The sequence below is a fragment of the Armigeres subalbatus genome, chromosome 1 (assembly GCF_024139115.2).
Source record: "Armigeres subalbatus isolate Guangzhou_Male chromosome 1, GZ_Asu_2, whole genome shotgun sequence".
Lineage (NCBI taxonomy): Eukaryota > Metazoa > Arthropoda > Insecta > Diptera > Culicidae > Armigeres > Armigeres subalbatus.
The window spans coordinates 111730207-111755401 of NC_085139.1; the positions used below are offsets into that span (position 1 = coordinate 111730207).

Below are 25195 nucleotides of genomic sequence, written 5' to 3' on the forward strand. Positions count from 1 at the left end.
GTTCAAAGTGATGCAATTTGATTCCGTACACCCATACACATCGTTTACCGTTTGCCTTCGGTACGGTTTGCAGTATCGTACTAGAATTGGTAGGATTTAAAAAAATCAAACTAAGTCCGGAATGACATGTGCCGTACGTAAAACATATCACTATTCCACTGGGTTAATCTTCCTCTTTATTGGTATTACATCCTCCATCCTCCAAAGAAGAAAGAAAAAGCAGAAAGGTAGATGAAAAAACTAGTAAGGAAGAAAAAAATAATGCAGAAGAAATAAGGATAAAAAAAGTTCATTTTTGGAGAGAACATATAGCCTTTACGTATACTTTGAAAGGCAAAAAAATAAAAAGAGGAAGAAAGAACGATGAAAAATGAAGAAAGAGGGAAGGATAAAGAAGAAAAAGGCAGAATTGATTTCTCACTTTCATTTTGGCCTAATGGCCGTTCGGCCTTATTACCATTCAGCCTAATGGCCTGATACCCTTCTAGAGAAGCTTTGCCTGGCTGCCTTCGTTGAAAGTGCCAGTTCCAGCTGCTGTGTGTAGTCTTGGGCTAGTCTACCGTTTTGTAGTCGCTCAATGTTCAGCCGCAGCATTCAGCTTCGATACGTGTTGTTAACCGCCGAGAGCTTTAAGCTCTGCCATATGATGCAACAAGATAGTTGTGATTATGTTAAACTGCATAACTAAAATGCTAGTGCCCTCTCCCACTCCTTGAATTGAATCCAATAGCAACGATATTGAACTCCATTGCTAATCTTCATAAACAGTCTGTTTTTGATGTGATTCCATACCCTTTCATCGCAGCTTCGTTGTACGAGACAGCTTACAACATGTTCCTTCATCATTCTGTACATCAAGGGACAACCCCTTGACTCATTTGATGTCTGAAACTTGTGCACGCTCTTGCTAATGACCGTTTCTACTAATTTCCATCAGAATATATAATCCAACAGTGAAAACTCGCAGGTGTTCGAATGAGCGAACGGTTGATTTCCTTGCTTATTTACATACTCCAAACCTGCTGTCTACATAAAAACCTTATGCGAAACACACGCAAGCTCCAAGATTCTCTCGGGACTTATACAAACTTTCTTCAAGAGTGGTGGTGATTCCGCCCCATAGCAACAACGTGTGAAATACGAGATTCGCTTTACCTTTGATCGGGAGCGGCCCAGCATCGAACGGCCGTAGGCCGCGTGACACCAGCGAACGTCTGACACAGCCTCGACCAGTCCAGTGGGTTTCGGTTAGCATAAGTGCCATTTTTGGCAAAGGCAATATTTCTCGTTTGCAAATTTTAGACTAAAAGCAGGAAGTTTCGATTTTTTGCACGACGTGTCAACGGGATCGAACCAGTCCGTGGGGCGGCCGGGGACACCTGGGCAGTATGGACGGTGTATGACCAAGAAGCAACCGGTTTTCAGCGTGTGACACGTTAGACTTGGAGGCAGACAAGTTTTGGTGGACAATTTGGCGCTTTGTTTGCTTTCCTCCGCGTGGTGTTGGAAGATGGAAGCTCTCTCGTGTTGAACCCGTTTATTGGTATTAATTGATTCGAATGCTCCGGTATGCTATCACAATAACTTAATTCCCGTTGAAGTAAAATGGAGACATCTTTTCACCTTCACTTCTTCTTAATAGTCTCAATTTATCTAAAATATTTATTTTTGGAACTTATCAGTCGTAAAATACTATGTCGTTAAAAATGTAGTCGCAGAATACTAATCATATTTTATCGTTTATTTAATACGTATCTTCTTAAAATAGCAGTATCCGGGACCATTTTTTTTTTCAAATTATTCATATTAACCTCAGGTGTATCTGATTAGCGTTATGTAAAGTTTCGTAACTGGCATCTGATCGCCACGCATTTATGAGACTCCGTCTGTATGTTTATTCAACTCGTGACCCTGAAGCTTTGGACCAGCCAGCGTTCATTGACAAGTCTACAACAACTTACCTCACTGACCAAGCGACCAGATCCGTTCCGTACCAACATTCTTCGGTCGCCACGAGCCCGACGAGAAAAAATAAAACGGCGATCAATGAAAAATCAAAAAACCGCATCTAGCCAATCCCATATTGGCTCGCCCGTGTATTATAAGTACACCATAAATGATTCCGCGACATGTCGCAGCTTTCGTCATATATTTATCTTATTTTACGAACCGATTAGCTACTCTTGAAACTTGAAACTGAGTGTCAATAGGGTGGTTTTACTTTAATAATCATATATTAGGCGTAGTGTATCATAAGCTTGCGATAGACTGTTCGAATGCAAAGTATTAAAATTTCGTCAGTTTATTATTTTCTTGATTTTAAAATTAGTCTGCTACTTACTACCGTACGTAACATACACCCAATTTTTTTACACGGTTGGTATTCTTTGATTCCCCGATTAATTTGATTTTTCACAGCTTTTTAAATACCATCTGAATTTTCTTTGATTTTTTTGTGATTTTTAATAACTCATAGTTTCATCAACGCTAAAGGTCATAATCAACTAAAACGCACTCGTGTAAAAAAATAACTGGGTGTATTTCATGTATTGCAGGATGTACTGCTGTATGTACTTGTAGGATCAGCATCGAATTATATTATTAAAACAAAAAAACGGACGCTGAAATAAATATATAAACCAAAACATGCACGAATAAATCATAAATTTTCAAAAAGGTACTCTCTCCGTGTTCTCATTTTCAAAAATATCGAAAACCAACATATCAATGACGCCCAATTCTATTTGTGCAAATGTCAAAACAAAATTGGAGGGAAAACCGTGCAACATACATGAATGTCGCATGCATGTGCGACGCAACAAATACAGCAGACAAGGGGTATAAATACAAGTGCGCTTGCCATACTTCGTTCACTTTTTCGACGGACGCGTAGGCAGACAGAAGCAACCAACAGCCAGCAACGAAGCAGTAAGCACTTACCAGTCAGGAAAACTGGTACAAGAGACGGCATTCCAGGTCCGGTGCGGCCTCGCTCTCTCTGTGGATACGAACCCGGCAGCACCGAAAAGAGACGGCATTCCAGGTCCGGTGCGACCTCGCTCTCTCTCTCTGGGGATCAAAACCCGACAGCACCCTTAAGAGACGGCATTCCAGGTCCGGTGCGGCCTCGCTCTCTCTGTGGATACAAACCCGGCAGCACCGATAAGAGACGGCATTCCAGGTCCGGTGCGGCCTCGCTCTCTCTGTGGATTCCAACCCGGAAGCAACGATAAGAGACGGCATTCCAGGTCCGGTGCGGCCTCGCTCTCTCTGTGGATTCCAACCCGGAAGCAACGACAAGAGACGGCATTCCAGGTCCGGTGCGGCCTCGCTCTCTCTGGGGATTAAAACTCGACAGCACCCTTAAGACGGCATTCCAGGTCCGGTGCTACCTCGCTCTCTCTGGAGATTAAAACCCGACAGCACCCTTAAGAGACGGAATTTCAGGTCCGGTGCGGCCTCGCTCTCTCTGTGGATACAAAACCGCAGCACCGATAAGAGACGGCATTCCAGGTCCGGTGCGGCCTCGCTCTCTCTGTGGATTCAAACCCGGAAGCAACGACAAGAGACGGCATTCCAGGTCCGGTGCGGCCTCGCTCTCTCTGTGGATACAAACCCGGCAGCACCGATAAGAGACGGCATTCCAGGTCCGGTGCGGCCTCGCTCTCTCTGTGGATTCAAACCCGGAAGCAACGACAAGAGACGGCATTCCAGGTCCGGTGCGGCCTCGCTCTCTCTGTGGATACAAACCCGGCAGCACCGATAAGAGACGGCATTCCAGGTCCGGTGCGGCCTCGCTCTCTCTGTGGATTCAAACCCGGAAGCAACGACAAGAGACGGCATTCCAGGTCCGGTGCGGCCTCGCTCTCTCTGTGGATTCAAACGCGGCAGCAACGATAAGAGACGGCATTCCAGGTCCGGTGCGGCCTCGCTCTCTCTGTGGATTCAAATCCACCTGCACCGCAAAAATGGACAGTCAACAATGGACTGTCGAGAATACGGCCGGTCGCGACAATGGCGTAGCGATGGATCCAACTGCTCCCACAAAGTAAGTATTTCAAAGAAACAGAAAAGCATACTCTGATGGAGAAAGGCAGAGTATTGCTAAGCAAGGGGTTCCGATGGAGATAGGCGGAACGCCCAATAAGTTTGCATCCGGTATTTGCATACGGAGTGCAGCATGCTCTGATGGAGATAGGCAGAGTATTGCTAAGCGGGGTGCTCCGGTGGAGATAGACGGAGCACCCAATAAGTTTGCATCCGGCATTTGAATACGGAATGCAGGATAAACGATGTCCGATACATGTGAGCAAGTAACATTGATAAATGTTTTTTTTCTCTTTACCTGTTTTATTACAGGAAGATCTCAAAAAAACAGATAATGCGGGAACTGACAGAAGTCATCGAAAAGAACAACACTTTGCGTGAACAAGTAGTTCGGCTTACGACTGGTACAGAACAGAGTTTCGGCAATGGATTACGTGAAGCATGTTCCAGTACAGTACGTGAAGATTCGCTATTGCTTTCCACGATGAACAAATGGACGTTGGGTACCCTCAACATACCAGAGTGTGTTCCATCATCGGGCGAGACTGAGATAGATAAACAGGCATTCGAATACTGGAAAGACATACTTGTTTCCTCACTTCAGCTTGTTAATGCTGTGGATGAACAAACGAAATTCGGCGTATTCAAAATTAAATCGGGGCCGAAGTTACGCGAAATTTTTCAAGCTACAGCTACTACCATGGGAATGCCTGATGAGAAGACTCAACCATTTTCAAATGCCTTGGCTCGCCTAGATGAATATTATGGTTCGAGGACGTACACTCTTTCCCAAGGAGGGAAGCTTATGATGAGCAGTATTAACTTCGTGCGTCGTGTAGGATCATCCGCGAAATTATGTAACTACGGCCCGGATGAAGAAATGGAAGCCGTTGTGAGAGTTATCACCAAGAACGCTACTGATGCAAGAGTTCGAGTACTTGCTCATCGCAACTGGGTGAAACAAGGGTCAATGAAGGACCTTATTGATCTTGTACGCGATCGTGAAATGGAAAGAAGTAATGAAGAGGAATTCCAGAAAATTCGTAGCAAAAATGAGACGGTGAAAATATCTGCAGTTGCCTATCAAGATCGTTTGGAGAGTCGAAATTATCGAAATTATCGACAAGAGACGGCATTCCAGGTCCGGTGCGGCCTCGCTCTCTCTGTGGATACAAACCCGGCAGCACCGATAAGAGACGGCATTCCAGGTCCGGTGCGGCCTCGCTCTCTCTGTGGATTCAAACCCGGAAGCAACGACAAGAGACGGCATTCCAGGTCCGGTGCGGCCTCGCTCTCTCTGTGGATTCAAACCCGACAGCACCCTTAAGAGACGGCATTCCAGGTCCGGTGCGGCCTCGCTCTCTCTGTGGATTCAAACCCGGCAGCAACGACAAGAGACGGCATTCCAGGTCCGGTGCGGCCTCGCTCTCTCTGTGGATTCAAATCCACCTGCACCGCAAAAATGGACAGTCAACAATGGACTGTCGAGAATACGGCCGGTCGCGACAGTACTCTTCGTTAAAACCGATATGTCATTGTCATTATTTAGGTTTTGAATAAAATGGGTAATACATATTTTAAAACATTTATTTGGCCAAATGTTAGTATTCTTAAACCAACTGCTAAAGAACCTTAACATAAATTCCTACATAATTTCCAACAGCCGTCCTATTTTCCCTGTGTGTAAAATTCATTCGTTGTCCAAATAACCATCCACCTTTTCTATGATCTTTTGCTTGAGTTAGACATATACATGCTCTAAGTTTATTACCCAGGTTCTAGTGATTGAATGTTCTCGATAATAAACAATAATGTGTATTGTATGTACTCGGTTTTACTCGTATTCAGATGGCTTCCAAGTGCTCAGACCACTAAAAGGTCTTGTTGTGTAAAAGCTATCATGCCGATCTAGAGAGTAGGAAGTTGTTTGTTCGAGTCTCATCAAGACACGTGGACTATTTTTCCCATTTTTTCATATCAATTTTCCTATTTTCGAAACATGTTAGTGTGGGCAACGAAATGATAAGACGACATCTGGGAAGGAGCGTCCAACATAGCTTCATAGGTCATAACTCACAAGTTCAAATTCTCACACTTCCACTGGTCTGCCGATGACAATCTACCGCCAGCTAACGGTTGCGTGCTTAGCTGGTAGTGTAACTTGGGCACAGTTGTCCTTCTCTGTTGAACTTCTATAAAAAGCTGCATGTATCCACAAAAGCAGGCCCTAATATAGCAACCGTAAGCCGTCAAAGCACGTTAGCATAACCCTGGTGCTGGGTGAGACTTCGAACAAATTTGACCCGACTAATCGAGCATCTGTTCACCAAGAAGGTGCAACTCCAACAGCGTCTATTCTGGCATCCAGCGGCTGAGTATGAAATTCTATTCTCCGGAAGCTATATCTAAGATGGCAGCCCCATTCCGGTGGATAGGGAACCTTGAGTCAACAACATATTGTTCCAGAAAGTCAGAAACTTCAATTTGTTCGAGAATCCGACAATGAAAGAATACGGACTGATTTTATGGCAACGCCCAACACTTACTAGTTTTTTTTTAGCTGAAGAAGACTATTTTTAGTTATATAAGCGCTTTACCCACTTTCAATGTTTGTTGGGCGACTCTTAGCGCGAAACAACGAACACGAAGAGGAACATGGAACGTTTTAACCCTAGCTCAGCAGTTGCCAATGAGATACTCCGCATGAAGTCCTGGGACTGAGTTAAGTCTGTTTGCCAAATGTTGAAGAACACATAATGCCGTCGGGACATTCTGGTTTACGAGGTGAACACGCTTCCCAGCATCGCAGAGTTGGCTTCCTATTAAGCGCCCAGGTATGTTCTGTGCTTATGAAGTGGGAACCTATAAATGAAAGGATAGACGTTTCCAGATTTAGAAAACGGGTCCGAAACCTTACTACAGTCGACTCCATACACCTCGATGTTCTATATCTATATATCTCTTCCTATGTCGATGGTTTGCTCGCTCCCTTCAGTCTACATGCTGTGTTGCGTTCTAAATATCGATTACCTACCTATATCGATCGAAAGATCGCTCTTCCCCCATCTACCGGTTTACAAGGTCACGTGGGCTTCCCGTGACGGCTTTACATAAGATTGAATCGACCACATCTGCGTCAGCCGAAAATGGAATAAACAAATTGCCGATATCGCGCCTAATCATCACCTCATCATCGGTGAAATACGCCGCGCAAGCAGGAGAAAAGATTTCGACGACTTTTTAACACACGCCGCCTGGAAGATGCCACTTTGTAAAGATCCTTCGTTGAAGAACTGGAGACTCGTGCTTTAAATATTCCGGAAGGTGGCAGTGAGGAAGACTAATGGACTGTCGCATTCATCGCCTTTAACGGGAATAATCTTGGCGAACTGCGCACTCAGAGTAAACAATGAATCACCGGTGAGACCTGGACGATACTCAGCCAATCTGAAGTCGTTTAGGCTACTATAGCAGCCCGCAGTTTGTTTCATGGTCAATGGCACCTGCCAGAATCTCGTCGATTACGATGAGTAACAGCAGCGTGATCAAAGACTATCATAATCCACGTTGTATGTTATGTGGATATGAGAATTATCATAGAATCCCAAGTAGAAGGGCAACTAAGATATAAATGGGTGATACGAGTGGAATTGGCACCATGTAAATTTGTGCCCTTCTCCGTCATCAAACTAAATGGAATCGGAAAGATAGTGTGGTTTTCGATCCAAATACTTGTTCCAAAAGAAGCCAACACGAGTCGTTTAGATGTATTGATCGAAACCAAATAAACCGAGTTAATGCAATAAACTGTCATAACAAGTATGACATTCTTTGATCGGTTTGCATGCGACCAAACGCCTTATCCAAAAATGTCACGCAAAATTGTTTTGAGTGTAGTAAGTAACTTAGGTGGCATATGCACAATCAAATATTATTTGCTTTCCTGGGAGTAATATCTTTTGGAAATTTTGATTAATTTGCCTAGAAAGTGCAGAGGAATTTCCTTTGAAAATGTGGATGAATTCCCCTTGAAAGTTTGAATGAATTTCCTATTCAAAATTGGATTTTTTTTTGGAAATTAAGACAAATTTTCCTTGAAAATCCAAATAAATTTCCCCTGGAATTCGGATGAACTTCATCTGGGAAAACGGATGAACTTTCTCTGGAACATCGGATGAATTTCCTCTGGTGATTTGGATAAATTTCGCCTTGAAATTTAGATGAATTTCCCCCTGGAAATTTTGACGAATCTCCCCGGTGAATTCGGATGAACTTCTTATAGAATATCGAATGTACTTTCCCTGGAATATGGAATAAATTTCCTCCAGAGATTTCTTTCTTTCTTCCCCTGAAATATCGGATGTATTTCCTCCGGAGATTTGGATGAATTTTCCCTGGTAATTTGAATAAACTGCCCCTGGAATTTCGGATGAACTTCTTATGGAAATTCGGATGAGCTTCCCCTAGCTGATATTCTACCTGAATTTCCTTTATAGATTTGGATGAATTTTCTCTGAAAACTGTAATGAATTTCCCCTGGAAATTTGGATGAATTTCCCCTGAAAATTCGGATGAACTTTCTATGGAAACTCGGATGAACTTCCCTTGAAATATTTCCCCTGGGAGTATCAGATGAATTTCCTCAAGAGATTTGAATGAATTTCCCCTGCAAAATCGTCTTCTTATGGAATTTTTTTTTTGTGGTGGTTACAATGGCAGCTGTCCCTTGCTATTAATCTACACTGTACCCCGCCCATATTGGCTACTATCACTAACATCAACATCACTCTTTTCTTCTCTTTTACCTTTAAAAAAATATAAGTTTTTCTGACACTACTAATCACCTCAGTCACTTCACTCAGTATAAGAAATGAAATCATTCATCCTATTCACCTACTATCACTACGTAAATCTTGGCACAGTCATCGTGATCACCAACAATATTGCGGTCACTATCACCGTATCGTTCTTTCTTCACTTTCACAACTCCTTCACTATCATAACTCTCTTAGGCAGGAAAATCATCCCCAGAAACGGGTCACCGAAAAATCACCAAACGGTCAAAATCAAATTACTAAATCTTCGGAACCATCCTTGGTCAAAATCCCGTACAACATTTCCAAATTCACGTCACTCCTTAATAAGTATATAAGTCCTTGTTTACTATTTTGTTGAACATATATTGCAGTCGTGTGTTTAATGATGAGTTGATTCACTTAATGTAGATCCATGACTGCATACACCATCTATACATCGATTCATTAATTTGTACATTATTTATATTTTGCACTTCTCAGTCATCACCCAAAACACTTCAGCATAAACGAGAGGAGCCGGCCAAGGGCCGAAAATCTCGTTAATAAAGATAAATAATAATAATAATAACTTCAGCATAATATTCCTCTCATTTCCTAAATCAAATTTTATGCTATTGTTCTTGAAGAAGATCCAAATATTTGAAAACACACTTAATTAATGATAACAAGCTTGATGAGCGTATTAAACATTCAGTTCTTCATAGTGTGATTTACAGATTAAACACACTCTTCAGATGATGATATATACACACAGTCACAATAACATACATACATTCTCTCACATATTTTGATGCGGTTAAAGAAGTAGTTTGGAGAATTGTGCCTATCTTTATGTCTTCTACCAATTGCAGTGATGTCTGGTATTACAAGTTTTAATAGTCAAACAATAAGTTTACTTCTAATGTTGTCAAGTATTTCGTAAGATGTCATTTGTTTTATCTTTTTTATTTACCTATCACATTGTCTTCCTTAGTTTTTTTGTTTTCTACGTAATTTAGTTTAAGTCTATACTCATTGTAGATTATGTTGCGTCGTTCCTTCATTTTATTTGTCTAATAGTAATCTCCCAGCCCCAGGGTCGTTTCTGCATAGATGGAAAACCTAGTTTTAAAGTTTTAAAGAGCATCGCTTTAAAGTTGAGCGAAGATAATGAAATTTGCCCTACCGTATCTAATCGTCTTAAATCCTTACAAGTAAAATAACTATCATTATCTAAGTCGTGGTCAGCTATAGGATTCACTTTTCGGTGGCAAAATAAAGCTTCATCACGCCTATTCCCTATCTGTTAATAAAATTTATCGAGAATGAAGCCATTATTAGATTGTTTGTATACCATAGTTGTCAAGTGTGGTATTTTATATTATGGCTCTTTAATTTGGACATAACAAAATAATAAAGCGCCACGCTCCTAGTTTTGGAAAAACCTCTAATCAATGAATCCCATTCCTAATAATGTCAATTTCCTATTAATGTCGATAAAGTTGATTACCATTTCTCTATATATACCTACCTAGCTAGATTTAAGCGTAGCTACGACTCATCATCTTCAGGGAACACATCAGAAAAGTATTGCAAAAAAGAAGGAGATCTCACTTCATTATTACTGAGGAAAGAAGCCCAGTTAGTTAGAAGTTAGTCACTGCATTACTATTCCAGGCTCCAAGACACGATGATGTCTGTTGGATCACATGCACATCCGTAAAATCAGTGCGTCAATGCCAAATTGTGACGCGGCATTGAACAAAAATAGTCAACATGTGATACCACCACGACAGGATATGTCTTTGGTTGCCATATCAGTGCTAATGGCGTAAGCCCACCCATCGCGGCAAGATCACATATCCGAGGGGAGGGATCTTCTTATGGAATATTGGATGAATTTCCTCAAGAGATTTGAATGACTTTCCCCTGCAAAACCATCTGAACTTCTTATGGAATATTTGATGAATTTCCCCTGGGAATACGAATGATTTCCTCTAGAGACTTGGAAGAGTTTCCCCTGGAAATTTGGATGAATTTCATGCGAGAATTGATACAAAGCGATTAATCCAAAAAATGTCACGAAACATTGTTTTGGGTGTAGTAAGTAACTTTTGTGGCACATGCACAATCAAGTATTATTTGCTTTCCTCGAATTCATATATTTTGAAAATTTTGATGAATTTGCATAGGAAATGGAGAAGAATTTCCTTTGAAAATGTGGATGAATTCCCCTTGAAAATTGAAAATCCGGACATTTTTTTAAATTTGGGATAAATTTTCCTTGAAAACCCGAATAAATTTTCCCCGGAATTCGGATGAACTTCGTCTAGAATATCTGAAGAATTCCCGCTGGTAATTCGGATGAATTTCCCATGGCGAATTAGATACATTTCTCCTTGAAATTTAGATGAATTTCCATTGGAAATTTGGTTGAATTTCCCCTGGAAATTATGATGAATCTCCCCTAGAAAATCGGATGAACTTCTTAGAGCAAGTAAAAGAAAATAAATAAATAAATAAAAAAAATAATAAAATAAATAAATTCTTATAGCAAGTCGAAAGTACTTCCCTGGAATATCGGATGAATTTCCTTTAACGATTTGCATAAATTTTCCCTGGGAATACGGATGAACTTTTTAAGAAAACTCGGATGAACTTACCCTGGAATATCGGATCAATTTTCCTAAAATTGAATGAATTTGGATCCTAAATGGAAAATCGATATTCTTTTTTTTCAGGAAACGATAATGCTAATTATTCTTAACGCGTCAAATTTTTTCCGACTCAGAAGTCGAAAAGAAACATTAGTTTAACTTGAAATTTGAAAATAGAAGGGAAATGCTTCCTTCTTTGTTTGATGTACACAATAAAATGGTATAATATGGTTCAAACGCACTAGCAAGACACCAAAAGATACTTAACCAAAAGTTTGGCAGTTAATATATGAGCCTGTCGTTTTGGGCTGATGGTTAATTTGTGTTGCCTTTTCAGCAACGAAAATTGTTCAGCTCAAAACATGTATTAAAATGTCTCAAACGCAAAAACATCATTTTTATTTTCTTATACTATTATCAGAAAGTAGGGAAAGAGTGCTAGTAATGGACCCCGACTGAAATTTACTTCAGTCGCTTCGCTAGAGCGAGTCTCTTGATAAATTGTTGTTCAAGATGACAAGCAACGTGTTTCGTACATAAAGCTAGTCAAAACATTTATTTTTACTACTAAAGCAAACATTTTAAAATGATATAGCTAGCATGCCTATTATGGCCACCCCCGGGTCCATAATACGGAACGTCAAGTTTGTTTATATACGTGTATATATTATATTTACATGTTCCATTCCCACATATTCCTCGTGCCTATTATGGACCCCCCTGGTATGCTAGTAATGGAATAGAAATTTGAATGAATTTCTCCTGGAAATTTGGATGAACTTCCTCTGGAAATTTGGATTAATTTTCCTTGGAAATGTGGATGAATTTCCCCTGGAAATTCAGATGAACTTCTATTGGAAATTCTGAAAAATTTCCCCTGGAATATCGAATATATTTTCTCTGAAAATTCTGATGTATTTTCTCTAGAGATTTGGATGACTTTTTCCCGGAAATTTGAATGAATTTCCTCAGGAAGTTCGAATGAATTTATCCTGGAAATTCGGATGAATTTCTCATGAAAATTCGGATGAACTTCTTGAGAAATTTAGATAAATTTCTTATGGAAATTCGAATGAACTTCCTTGGCACTTGGAATATCGGGTGAATTTCCCCTGGGAATATCAGATGAATTTCCTTTAGAGATTTGGACATATTTCCCCTGGAAAATCTTATGAACTTGGATGGAAATCGTATGGAATATCGGATGAATGAATTTCATCTGGAATTTTGGATTTATTTCCCTTGGAAATTTGGATGAATTTCTCCTGGAATCTATAAATTTTTTGGAAGATAAATTTTTCGCTGAAAATTCGGATGAATTTTTCCTGTTAAATTCGAATGAACTTCCACTGGAATATCGGATGATTTTTCTCTGGGAAATTTGGATAAATTTCCATGGAAATTCGGATGATTTTCACTGGAAGCTCAAATGAATTTCCCTGGAAATTCGGATAAATTTTCCCTGTAAATTTTGATGAACTTCTAGAATATTGGAAATTTAGATGACTTTCCTTTGGAAATATGAATGAATTTCTCTAGAATTGAATGAATTTCCCTGGAGATGTTGATGAAGTTCTCTTGAAAATTTTAATGAATTTCACTTGGAAATTTGAATGAACTTCTAGAAATTCTTTCGTAAACATCGATAAATTTTCCCTGGAAATTCGGATGAATAACCCATTGAAACTTGTACCATTTTTTCAAGAAATCTGAAAGAGTTACCGGCATTTTTTAATTAAGATGATTCTCCTTCGGAATTAAAAAAAAAAATCTTTGGAAATTTGGATGAAAAATTTCTCCTTTTTAATACGAAAGAATTTACAACGGACATTTTCCGAATGTTCAAAGAAAATTCTTCCGAATTTCCGAACAAATTTTTTTCGAATATCTGAAGAAAATGTTTTCAAATTTCTGCAATGGATTTTTTTTTCGATTATCCAAAAGAAATTCTTTCAAATGTTCGAATTCATTAGACTTTCCGAAAAAAAATTCTTCCGAATGTCCAAAGGAAATCCTTAAAAATGGCAGAAAGAAACTCTTCCGAATATTTAAAAGAAATTCTTCTGTATGTCCAAAGGAAATTCATTCGAATGTCAGAAGTAAATTTATTCGTATATCTAAAAGAAATTCTTCAAAATTTAAGAAGAAAGTTGTTTCGAATGTCCGAAGAAAATTCTTTCAAATCCACGAAGAAAATTCCTTCAACTTCCCGAAGGAAATTTTTCCGATTTTTAAAGAAAATTTTAGTGATTTGAAATGCTTCGAATGTCCGAAAAAAACTCCGGAATGTCCAAAAGAAATTCATTCAAATGTTCAAATAAAATTCTACCTAATGCTCAAATAATTATTTTCCGAATTTCTATAGGACTGTTCTATTGATAGGGTAATAAACGCTACAAAAAAAATCAACATAGTTATACCATGGAATTAAAGTTCGCATTCTTTCATTAGTACAATAAAAAGCACATCTCCTGTCGAACCCGTTATGCTTTTTTTAAGTTGTTTGCCTAACAAATACATACGATTTTTTGGTTTTATCAAATTAATATTAAGGTACACTGGGGGAAGTGGAAAAGGAAAAATCGATAGTGCATGTTTGAATTAGTGTAAAACCGGTTTAAATGATCAAAATGCGTTCAATCAAAATGGGCTATCAAAAACCAACTGTGTGGTAATTCATACCATTTTGGTCGCTTGAAATTTATGGAAATAGATTTTAAAATTGGGAGTTGTTTTTCCACTTACCCTAGTGGGATGGGGTAAGTGGAAAACCCATGTTACCTTGACCTTCAATAGTGATGAGTAGTTACATATAACTAAAATCAATATGATAATTGCTCGTAGTATCTTTTGTGAAATAATTTCATTACCTTAACGGAATAGATCCTCAAGGAATTCTCGTAATAGCTAGGGGAGGGCTGGTTTTGCCTTTTCATACACTAAGTGTACGAAAAATCTATATGTTCGCCAAAAAGATGAACTTTTTAAAGGAAAAATGGAACTTGCAGGGTTATAAACTAATCAACTTAGTTTAACGAATTGAGATGCTGTCTGTATGTGCGTATTTTTATGTATTTGTGTACGCAAAGCACGTACAAAATTATCAGTCATTCTTAAGCACTTGTCCTTAACCAATTTGTTCGCAAAACAATTGCATTCAACGGTGAAACTTGTTATGAATAAAAATTAATGTGAATTATAGAATATATTTACCTATCAGTGCTATTTTTAACTTTCTTACACACTTTTTTTCATATGTAAAACATGTGAAAGGCATCAATACCGATAGGTGGATTAATCAGGCATTTTCTCATTTATATTAGTCCAATCACCACTGGAATCACAATGATAACAAAGAAGGAACATATTAAGATTCACAGCTACCGAAATAAAACCTGGAGGGAAGAAAAAAATTGCGTAATAAGAACATTATCCACTTCCCCCGCAGTGTTTGATACCTGGGGTAAGTGTAAAATCTTTGAATTATTTGCTTTCTTGGTACAAACCACTGCCAATTGAATGGGATTAGTTTAATTGTATTATAATGGTCACCTGTGATATAAATTCACTTGGAAAAGGGACAATTGGTGCAAATGAGAATTGATTTTATGAATGCAAAAATCAGCTTTTCGCGAAACCTGAAAATTACAGTTCAAGCGTTAACAGTGTTAGTGTATGTTATATACAAATTTCAACATAGTATTAGTGTGAGCATCAAAGTATATTCTTGCATAATGTTATGATGTGGTAAGAACTGTAAAGTATGTACAATTCCAATTTTTTGAATCGATTTTTACACTTACCCCCTTTTTCCACTTCCCCCAGTGTACCTTATTTTACTTATCGAATGTGATACGGTAGAACATTACGTACACGACGTAAACAGGAAAAACCGGAGATTCGGAGATGGAAATTAAGTGGCCTGGCGATAACTATGAATGAATATTTTATTTCATTTCAAATTACAATATTCTTGTTATTTCCATAACCTAAATTTGTCGAGTTGAATATATAATTATTTTCGTACAGATGAACATATGTTAATTAAAACTTCTTTTTGAGAATGTGGTCCACCCTATAGCCTCCAGCCACTGATCTGGTCTATGTTTCTTTCACAGGCAGCCTCATAGCGGCAGTTTCTCCTGCCTCTGAGTGGATGCGGCCCGGAGCAGCGGTGGCGGCACCATATACCATCCATACCAATTCGCGAACCCGCCTGCACGCGTTCGGCGGCATCTTCTTCTTCAGTATCACCTGAGCAGTGCTGCAGTGAAGAAGTGCTACTCGGTGTTGCTTGGAGCGCGTGTGTGAACGAGTGAGTTGTGTGTCGCCTAAGTGCAGTGTCCACCAATCCCACTCCTAAAGCTCGATCAGTCCGGTCCAGTGTATGCTCAAATATTTGAATTGAAACCAAGTGCGTTCCGAATTGTCCCCGTTGACTTGCTCGAAGAAAATTCTACGCGGAAAAGTGCTTCGGGTCCGGAAGAAACATGAAGGTCGGTCGGTTATTTCGGGCGCACGGTGAATTTTGTGCATCGCACCCATGGGAAGTGATAGTGGCCTTGGTGACTTTAACGGCGTGCATTATAACATTCGATAAAGGAAGTGCGGATCCGTTCCAGCAAAGTTCCCGCTCCGGCTCCGTAAGACCCTGCCCCAGCTGGCGATTCAGTTCGGTCAGCCCGGATGAGGCGTTCCGGTGCGAAGAGGTCGAACAGAATGGAATCGACGTGATACTGATGACCATCGTGCGTTGTTCGGCTATTCTCTACTGTTACTACCATTTCTGCAACCTCCAGAAACTCGGTTCCAAGTATATTTTGGGTGAGTAAGTTCTTCGAAAATTATTTCATTCATAAAACCATAAAACCTGTCACGATCAGAGTTGTCGGAGCAGCTGTCGACCTTTACTTCGGTCGCAAAACCTCTGTCAAGGCGAATAGGTGGACCTAACAAATCGGAAATCCACTCAAATCGAATTAGCATAAGCGGCTCATTTTGTGAAAGTTTCGTTTTCGGAACGGATTAAACTTCAGATTCGGTGCCCGCTCTTCGATCAATCAAGCGTCAGCCAGTCTAGATGGGAAAGCCTTGAACCACGCGGGCTGCGATTGTCGCGTACAGTAAGTGGCGCAAAAGAGTGGGGGAAAACGTTTGCCACCGGCAACGGCAACGTATGAAACGGGTAGCCAAATTTCCTTGTTCCTTAATTCCGCAGCTCTTTAAATTGATATCGAAATTTTTTTTGCACTCTCGCGTTGCATAGACGGTAAATTGACCGCGATTTTCGGTTACTGACCGTCGTTGCTGTATGAATGCATGAGAATACATTTTTCCGTAGACATAGGTGTGTGCAGTGGTTGATGGATGTCTGTCGAATAAGCTTGCTACGGAAACGATAGCAACATTTAATCTTCACAAAAAAATCTAAATTTGCAATGAAAATTGAAAAAAAATCATTCCACGAAATTTATTCTTCTTTATATTGAATTTGGAACTCACTTAAACAAATTCATCTTATCTCTAAAAATCGATTATTTTTTCAACCTGCTAAAAAAATCAATGGAATAGTCTTAGGACAAGTGAATACATTCCAGTAAATGCTTAAAATAATGCTAATCAAACCGCATGGCTTTTTTTTTTGTTCTTGATAGGATAACTATGAACTTTTCTCAAGCAATTTCAACATTAAAAATTTCTATTTGTCGCACATTATAAAAAAAATCTCATATGTCTATGGAAATTTGGTGCTTAATATCACCGTCGAGTTTTTTTTTTTCAATTAAGGTACAGAAAGTGGAAAAGGAAAAATCGATAGTTCATGTTTAAATTAGTGTAAAACCAGTTTAAATGATCTAAATGGGCAATCAAAAACACGCAATTCTGTATCAACTGTGCGTTAATGCAAACCTATTTGGTCACTTTAAAATTTATGAAAAAAGATTTCAAAATTAGGAGTCATTCTTCCACTTACCCAGTAACTTAACTCAGCGAATTGAAATGATGTCTGTATGTGCGTGTTTGTATGTATGTGTATGCGCAAAACACTTGTCGTTCGCCACAAACAACATTCAACTGCGAAACTTGTTATGACTATGAATGAATGTGTATAATGGAATCTATTCACCTATCAGTGCTATTTTTTGTCATTCCTATACATACGTTTTTTGTATATCTAAAACACGAGAAAGGCATCAATACCGATAGCTGCATTAATCAGGTGTTTGCTTATTTATATTAGCTCAATCACCACTAAAATCACCATGATATCAAAGAAGAAAAATATTGAGATTTTTAGCTATCGAAATGAGCCCTGAAGGAAAGGGAAAATTTGCGTGATTAGAACATTGCCTACTTCCCCCGCAGTGTGATACCGGGGGTAAGTGTGAAATCTTGAAATTATTTATTTTTATGGTACAAACTACTACATATTCAATGTGATTAGTTCTATTGTATTATAATGGTCACCGGAAAAAGTGACAATCTGTGCAAATAAGAATTGATTTTATGAATGCAAAAATTAACCTAAAATTAATCGCGAAACCTAGAATTAAGTATAAACCCGTTGGTGTATGTATTATTTACTTTACATGCTTCCCCTACATTAAATTGTACAAATAGAAGCTGAAAAGAGTGCTTAGAGAATCAGAAGATCCGAAAACCTCTTTGGAGGTGACCTTATGGATCATCTTAACATTCTAAAAGGCTTCAGTATAAACTCCCTAGTAATAAACAATGAAGACTGGATGGAGAAAAAAAATACAATTTTAATCGACTGTTCAACGTAATTGAAAGTGGGAGCAGTAGTTACTGTTCCTGGGATAGATATATTGATTCCCATAGGAAGTTGACCATCCGTATTTCAAGTGGAAGTTCACGCAATTCTAGAATGTTCTGTAATATGTTTTCGTAGAAATTACAGACACTTAAATATATGCATAATGTTCGACAGCCAAGCAGCTTTCAATGATTTCAAGTCGGCAACATGCACTTCAAAACAAATTTGGGAATGCATTCAGTCACTCCAAAAACTGTCTTTCCGCAATCAAGTTAACTTATATTTGAGCTCCAGGAAACTGTGGAATAGATGGTAGCGAAAAAGACGATATGCTGGCGAGAATCGGATCATCAAGACAGTTTACAGGACCAGAACCATTTTGCAGCTTATCAATTTCTTCTCTTCGTACGGAGCTGAAAGCATGGGAATCTATGAAAATAGAAACCAATTTTAGGAACGCAACTAATGCCAAGCAATAGAAACCTTTTATAACTCCAAATGTTTCCATGGCTCGCAACATTTTAGAATTATCTAAAAGAGACCTAAGCACGTATATGGGGCTCATTACAGGTCATTGTCCAAATCGATAACATTTAAAGCTTATAGGAAAACTTCAAAATGATATTCTGTGACACAGAAAAAGATTCGAAACATTTGTTATGCCTTCCGGAATTTTGTTCACCAAGGGACACATTATTAAATATTCATATTTATGACACGTCAGGAAATAATAAGTTTTACCACTCAGCTGACACATTCATCAAATACCTACTTCTAGATAAAACATAGTTACGTATAAATATAGAATAGAACATATAATTCAAAGAATCATTTATATGAATTACATAAAAATCTTAAGCAATTTACTAAGCAAGTTGCAGAAATCAGGAAGTCTGGGATGAGCTTTGATAGAAAATCTAAAAAATAAACTTTTAAAGCGCAATCACCTGATGGAACTCAAACTTTAAAAGCGCGAACATCTGATTTATTGGAAATTTAAAATTTAATGAAGAATCCATACAAAAGTGTTTGACAATTCTCCCGAATATTTGGAGTAGAATTTGAAAGACCGCGAATTTTCCAGAGTTTTCGCTTTAAAACCAATTTCTTGAAAACTTTATGAAAACAACTGTCAGAAGAACTCTGTGGAGAATCTCGTAAAAGAATTTCTGTCCCATTTCAGAAAATAAATTTGAGTGGAAAATCATATACTTCAATTCTTCGAAAGCGTTTGACAAGATTCCGCACGATCTAACGATTGACAAGCTTAAGTACCTTGGCTTCCCCGATTGGATAACTGAATGGTTTCATTTTTATTTATCAGGATCTGCATCTGTGAAAGTCAACGCAGTCCCGCAGCTTTAGCATCATGTCAGGTGTCCCCCAAGGTAGTGTGCTGGGACCATTGACTTTCAGCTTGATTGTGAACGATTTGTGCTTCCATTTGAAGTCAGGTAATGTGCTGGGACCATTGACTTTCAGCTTCATTGTGAATGAGTTGTGCTCCGAAGGCATGTCTGCTGTACGCCGATGATCTAAAAATCTACAAGGCAATATCCTCACATCTCGTCTGCCAGGCTCACCAGAACGATATGGAAGAACCTCAAAGATATGGTGCATGGAAAACGAAATGGAGCTCAATGCAAAAAAGTGTAACGTAATATCGTTTTCACGTCGTCAATCCATAGAGGATAGAGTTTGAATATTTTATCAATTTAGTTTCTCTTGATCGCGTTGAATCAATTCGGAACCTAGGTGTAATTATAAATACCAAGCTTAGGTTTAACGTGCACATCAATATGACAACACCCAAGACTTTGGCTGCTCTAAGATTCATTCGCTGCAACACTGGTTGTTTTACAGACGTTTCATGGTGTATTTGTCCGAAGAGGTTTATTTAAAAAAATAAATATCTCTAAACCACTCACTACAACAGCGGTTCTCAACCTGGGGTACATGTACCCCTGGGTGTACCTTCGCTGGCCGTAGGGGGTACCTCGGACAATAATGCGTAATGGCGGATGTATTACAATTCCAATAACCACTTATTCATAATTGTGAATTTTTTTACTCCAAAAATTTGTATTGTACATAATATGTATGGTGATCAGTGATTGAAATCTAGAACCTAGAAGGCTCGAAGGCCTTTATTTGAGAAGCATGACGGTTTTTTTTTCCGAAAAGCTAAATAGCTCCGTTGCAAGAGTGTTGAAGTCTCCTTCCAAACAGCTTGAAAGTCTTCTTTCAAGAGGCTCGGAAGCCTCCTTTCAAGAGGCTCGGAAGCATCCTTTCAAGAGGCTCGGAAGCCTCCTTTCAAGAGGCTTGGAAGCCTCCTTTCAAGAGGCTCGGAAGCCTCCTTTCAAGAGGCTCGGAAGCCTCCTTTCAAGAGGCTCGGAAGCCTCCTTTCAAGAGGCTCGGAAGCCTCCTTTCAAGAGGCTTGGAAGCCTCCTTTCAAGAGGCTGGAAGCCTTCTTTCAAGAGGCCCGGAAGCCTCCTTTCAAGAGGCTCGGAAGCCTCCTTTCAAGAGGCTCGGAAGCCTCCTTTCAAGAGGCTCGGAAGCCTCCTTTCAAGAGACCTGGAAGCCTCCTTTCAAGAGGCTCGGAAGCCTCCTTTCAAGTGTCTTGGAAGCCTCCTTCAAGGGGCCTGGAAGCCCCCTTTCCAGAGGCTGGAAGCCTCCTTTCAAGAGGCCTGGAAGCCCCTTCAAGAAGCTCGGAAGCCTCCTTTCAAGAGGCTCGGAAGCCTCCTTTCAAGAGGCTCGGAAGTCTCCTTTCAAGAGGCTCGGAAGCCTCCTTTCAAGAGGCTCGGAAGCCTCCTTTCAAGAGGCTCGGAAGCCTTTTTCAAGAGGCTCGGAAGCCTTTCAAGAGACTCGGAAGCCTCCTTCAAGAGGCTCGGAAGCCTTCTTCAAGAGGCTCTGAAGACTCCTTTCAAGAGGCTCGAAAGCCTCCTTTCAAGAGGCTCGGAAGCCTCCTTTTCAAGAGGCTCGGAAGCCTCCTTTCAAGAGGCTCGGAAGCCTCCTTTCAAGAGGCATGGAAGCCTCCTTTCAAGAGGCTCGGAAGCCTCCTTTCAAGAGGCTCGGAAGCCTCCTTTCAAGAGGCTCGGAAGCCTCCTTTCAAGAGGCTCGGAAGCCTCCTTTCAAGAGGCTTGGAAGCCTTCCTTCAAGAGGCTCGGAAGCCTCCTTTCAAGAGCTTCGGAAGCCTCCGTTCAAGAGGCTCGGAAGCCTCCTTTCAAGAGGCTCGGAAGCCTCCTTTCAAGAGGCTCGGAAGCCTCCTTTCAAGAGGCTCAGAAGCCTCCTTTTAAGAGGCTCATAAGCCTCCTTTGAAGAGATTTGGAAGCCTCCTTTCAAGAGGCTCGGAAGCCTCCTTTCAAGAGGCCCTCCTTTCAAGAGGATCTTAAGCCTGCTTTCAACAGACATGGAAAAATCTTTCAAGAGACTGCAAAATGCTTTGAAGTCTCCTTCTAAGAGGCTTTGAAACCTCTCTTCAAAAGGCTCGGAAGCAACCTTCCAAGACACACGGAAGCAGCCTACTTTCAAGAGGCCCGGAGGCCTATTTTTAAGAGACTCGGAAGCTTCAAAATGTCCTCAGAGTATGTATAAACTTTATTTGAATTGAAAAACTTCACGGAACAGCACAAATTTCAGACAACTTTTTGGAGTGCCATATGTCCCGTTAGTTTTCAGGTCCTTTTTTCATACTTACTTAAAGAAAGCATTATATCCTTCCTTTGCTTTGTACCGGGCAGACGCTACCATTTTTTTGAACTTTATGTGTTTTTTTGGCATTACATTTTTGGCCTTATCCCGGGCAGACGCGTACTTTTAAAGAAGGCATTATCATTATCATATCGGACAGGCGCATCAATTTTAAGAAAGCGTCACTCTTCCCTTCGCCTTCTACCGGGCAGACGCGTTCTTAAAGAAGACATTCTTTCCTCACTTTGCCTTATACACCGACCGGATGTGGTCATTCAAAGAAAGTTCTTTCATTACTTTAAATCACAATCCAAAAGAATTAGGACCGGATTGCATGTAATTAAGAGGAATTCATTTAATATTTCAATGATGATTCTCGCTTAACTTTTCAAAAGAACCTAAGTAACATATTTTTGATGAATTATTTTGAATATTGCAATCAACAGACCAATATGAAAACTTTTGATTGCAGTACTCGAATTAATTCATGAAAAAATGTTACTTAGGTCATTTTGAAAAGTTAAGTGAAAATTATTCTAACTGAATTGAGCCAAATGGTATTCTGCGGAATGACTTTCGGTGAAGAGGTACATTACGCGAAATATCTTTCGGAAAAAAGGTGCACTCCGCGAAATGTGTTTCGGAGATTTGGTACATTCCACGAAATGTCGTAGGGTAAATGATGTATCTTGGACAAGCGCAGGACATTCATTAGAAAATGTACATGGGGTGACCAATAAATGTCTGATGCATAAAAACATAACTTCATTTTGGTCACTCCTTTTTCATCCGTCTCAAGTTCATGTTAAGCGATTGGAATATGTTAGTATCTCAATTACAATTAAACTTTGGCCGCAGGACCTCAAGATTGCCGTTTGAACCAATTTAAACGTGTTTCAGGTGCATGTTACGAAGAGTCCTATAATGCATGTTCTCCTGCATACTGGCGTCCAGCAGGCACTTTGGTAGAAAGCTTTACATTTTAGATAATTTTAAAGATAAATAATAGTTGATTTGTGAATTTTCATCAGGAGCCGCTAGAGTTGAGGTAAAAGTATGCAATGATCATACTTTCGATAAAAAATTTCCTACACATTATCTCCAGTTGATCGAAGAAGCTTAGGCTTGTCCAAAATATGTACATGTCCAAAATATATCATTTACCCTACCGCGAAAAAAAAATTCCGCGAAATGTTTTTCGGCGAAATAGTATACAACCGTTCACAGCATTTTGGAACATGCTGTCTGTGTTTGGTCGCCTTACCAGGCAGTCCAAACTCTCCGAATGGAAAGAGTTCAACGCTCTTTTGTCAGATACGCCTAATGACGCCTAATGATGTCAGTGATGTTTTCGTTTCTATAATCGTCTGTCTAGATTAGAGAATGTTTGTATCATTTTGGTGCAAATCAGTCGAGGAGTTCAGAAGGTATACTGAATTGGTCGTTTTCTGAACATTATACCCCTCCCCCTGCAGGATCAGGGTGGTTAGGGACAAAATGTCGAAAGACAAAAGGTCGAAAAACATAAAGGTTGAAATATAAAAGGTCGAAGGGACAAATGGTCCAAAAGGACAAAGGGTCAAAAGAGACAAAAGGTCGAAAGGACAAAAAAACGAACGGGACAACAGGTTGAAAGAGACAAAAGGTCAAAAAGAACAAAAGGTCGAAATAGACAAGAAATTGCAATGGAAAGCGTTATTCATTTCTTTAAACAACAACCGTGTCGTGTCAGGGTACTAATCTCGTGTTATGACAGGTGAAGTCATTCCACTAAAAGAGCTCAAACATTATCTTCAAATTTGGCACAAATCAGAAGTTACACAGAATTGTGTGTTAACTAAACAATACCTCTACCCCACACTCACACCCTTTCCTAATGAACCTCCCATCCCAACTATAATCGTCTCCTTAGGATAGAGAATATGTGTTCCAAATAACACTACCGCAACTATAGAAATATTTACGACTCTCGGAACTTTTACCCTATCGAAAGGCTATCATTTAGATACTCTCATATAAAGTGTTTCCACAATGTATAAACCTTGTGCTCGATTGGAACAAGCGATTGGACAGCAAACGCGCTGTTCCAACATTGACATGGTGCCTCTTTGTTATTAATCCAACCACGTTACTCTCATGCGCAATTAAAAAAATCCTAGACCAGATGGCCTCAAATTATGAACTGGATCGCAAAATTTTCCAGATCTATTAATAAACAATTCAGTACTTGGCAATGACACTCTGTGGGATATGACAGTTTCGACAATCATTAATATAATTTTAAATCTAGATGATTTACAAACGGTCAAATTTACAATGTAGGGGATTAATCAGAATGTTTTTCTCAGCTATTGGGAGTTATCCAAGCCCACTTTGGGCTAAATATCAAGTGTACCAAAGAATCAACATCGACAATGTTTCACAAATTTTAACCAACGATACCCCCTGTTATTAATTGGACACCTCCGCTTTAAGCCGTTATTTACCCTCTGATCTGGTTGCATCGCATAGAAACCGGAAAATGATTGCTATAGCAAGTTTTTGTGTCGATAGCATAATAAAATTCTATTCTGAATCGAACATCGCGCCGCTTTCCGCATTCCGATTCAAATTAGTGTGACATTGGAACAGACAAACCTTATTTAGCCCCATTTGTTGTTCATAAACCAAATCCGTGAAATTATTCGTATTGAAAATATGTTTCAGATCTATATCTCAGAGTTGTGCTATGTCAACAATATTAGTTGGTGGTGATATCGCAATGGTGCTCGCTATCATTAGTGGTCTATCATTATAATTACGACAGTAACAGTCGTGAAAAAAATATCCGCCTATATAAATTTTCGTTTAAGTTCGTTTAGGATGAACCAACAATTTCGCATATCTAAGAACAAAAATCATCAGAAAAAAAATGTGTTGTGAATTATAATTTTCTTTTGGACATACGACGTTTTCGTAAATCATGCTAGAAATAATTAGTGTGACACAGTGAAGAATATTAGTTTCACATGCGAGCCACAGCTCTATCCCGTTGCATGCCTCTGCCTACGGCAGCTACATGTATATTACCAATGAAAGCCATCCCGAACGGATTTCCAATGCCCGCGTGCGTATGTCGATGCAGCAGCGCGCACAAGCGCGGGTCACGTGACGACTGTCGAGAAAGAAAGTGGTCGATCACACACAACACAACGGCAGCTGGTTGTGATTTTCGTACATCCAGAAAA

General features: G+C 39.5%; 1 protein-coding gene across 5 annotated transcripts in view; it reads left to right on the plus strand.

The window, feature by feature from the left end:
* Nucleotides 1-25195, plus strand: part of LOC134204958 (3-hydroxy-3-methylglutaryl-coenzyme A reductase) — a 164954-nt gene that overhangs the window by 72083 nt on the left and 67676 nt on the right. For all 5 annotated transcript variants that reach the window (XM_062679779.1, XM_062679776.1, XM_062679777.1 and 2 more), the window contains one exon: nt 15619-16324. In XM_062679779.1, the coding sequence (XP_062535763.1) occupies nt 15991-16324 (334 nt within the window). In that variant the 5' untranslated portion in view covers nt 15619-15990. The remainder of the gene's footprint in view (nt 1-15618; nt 16325-25195) is intronic.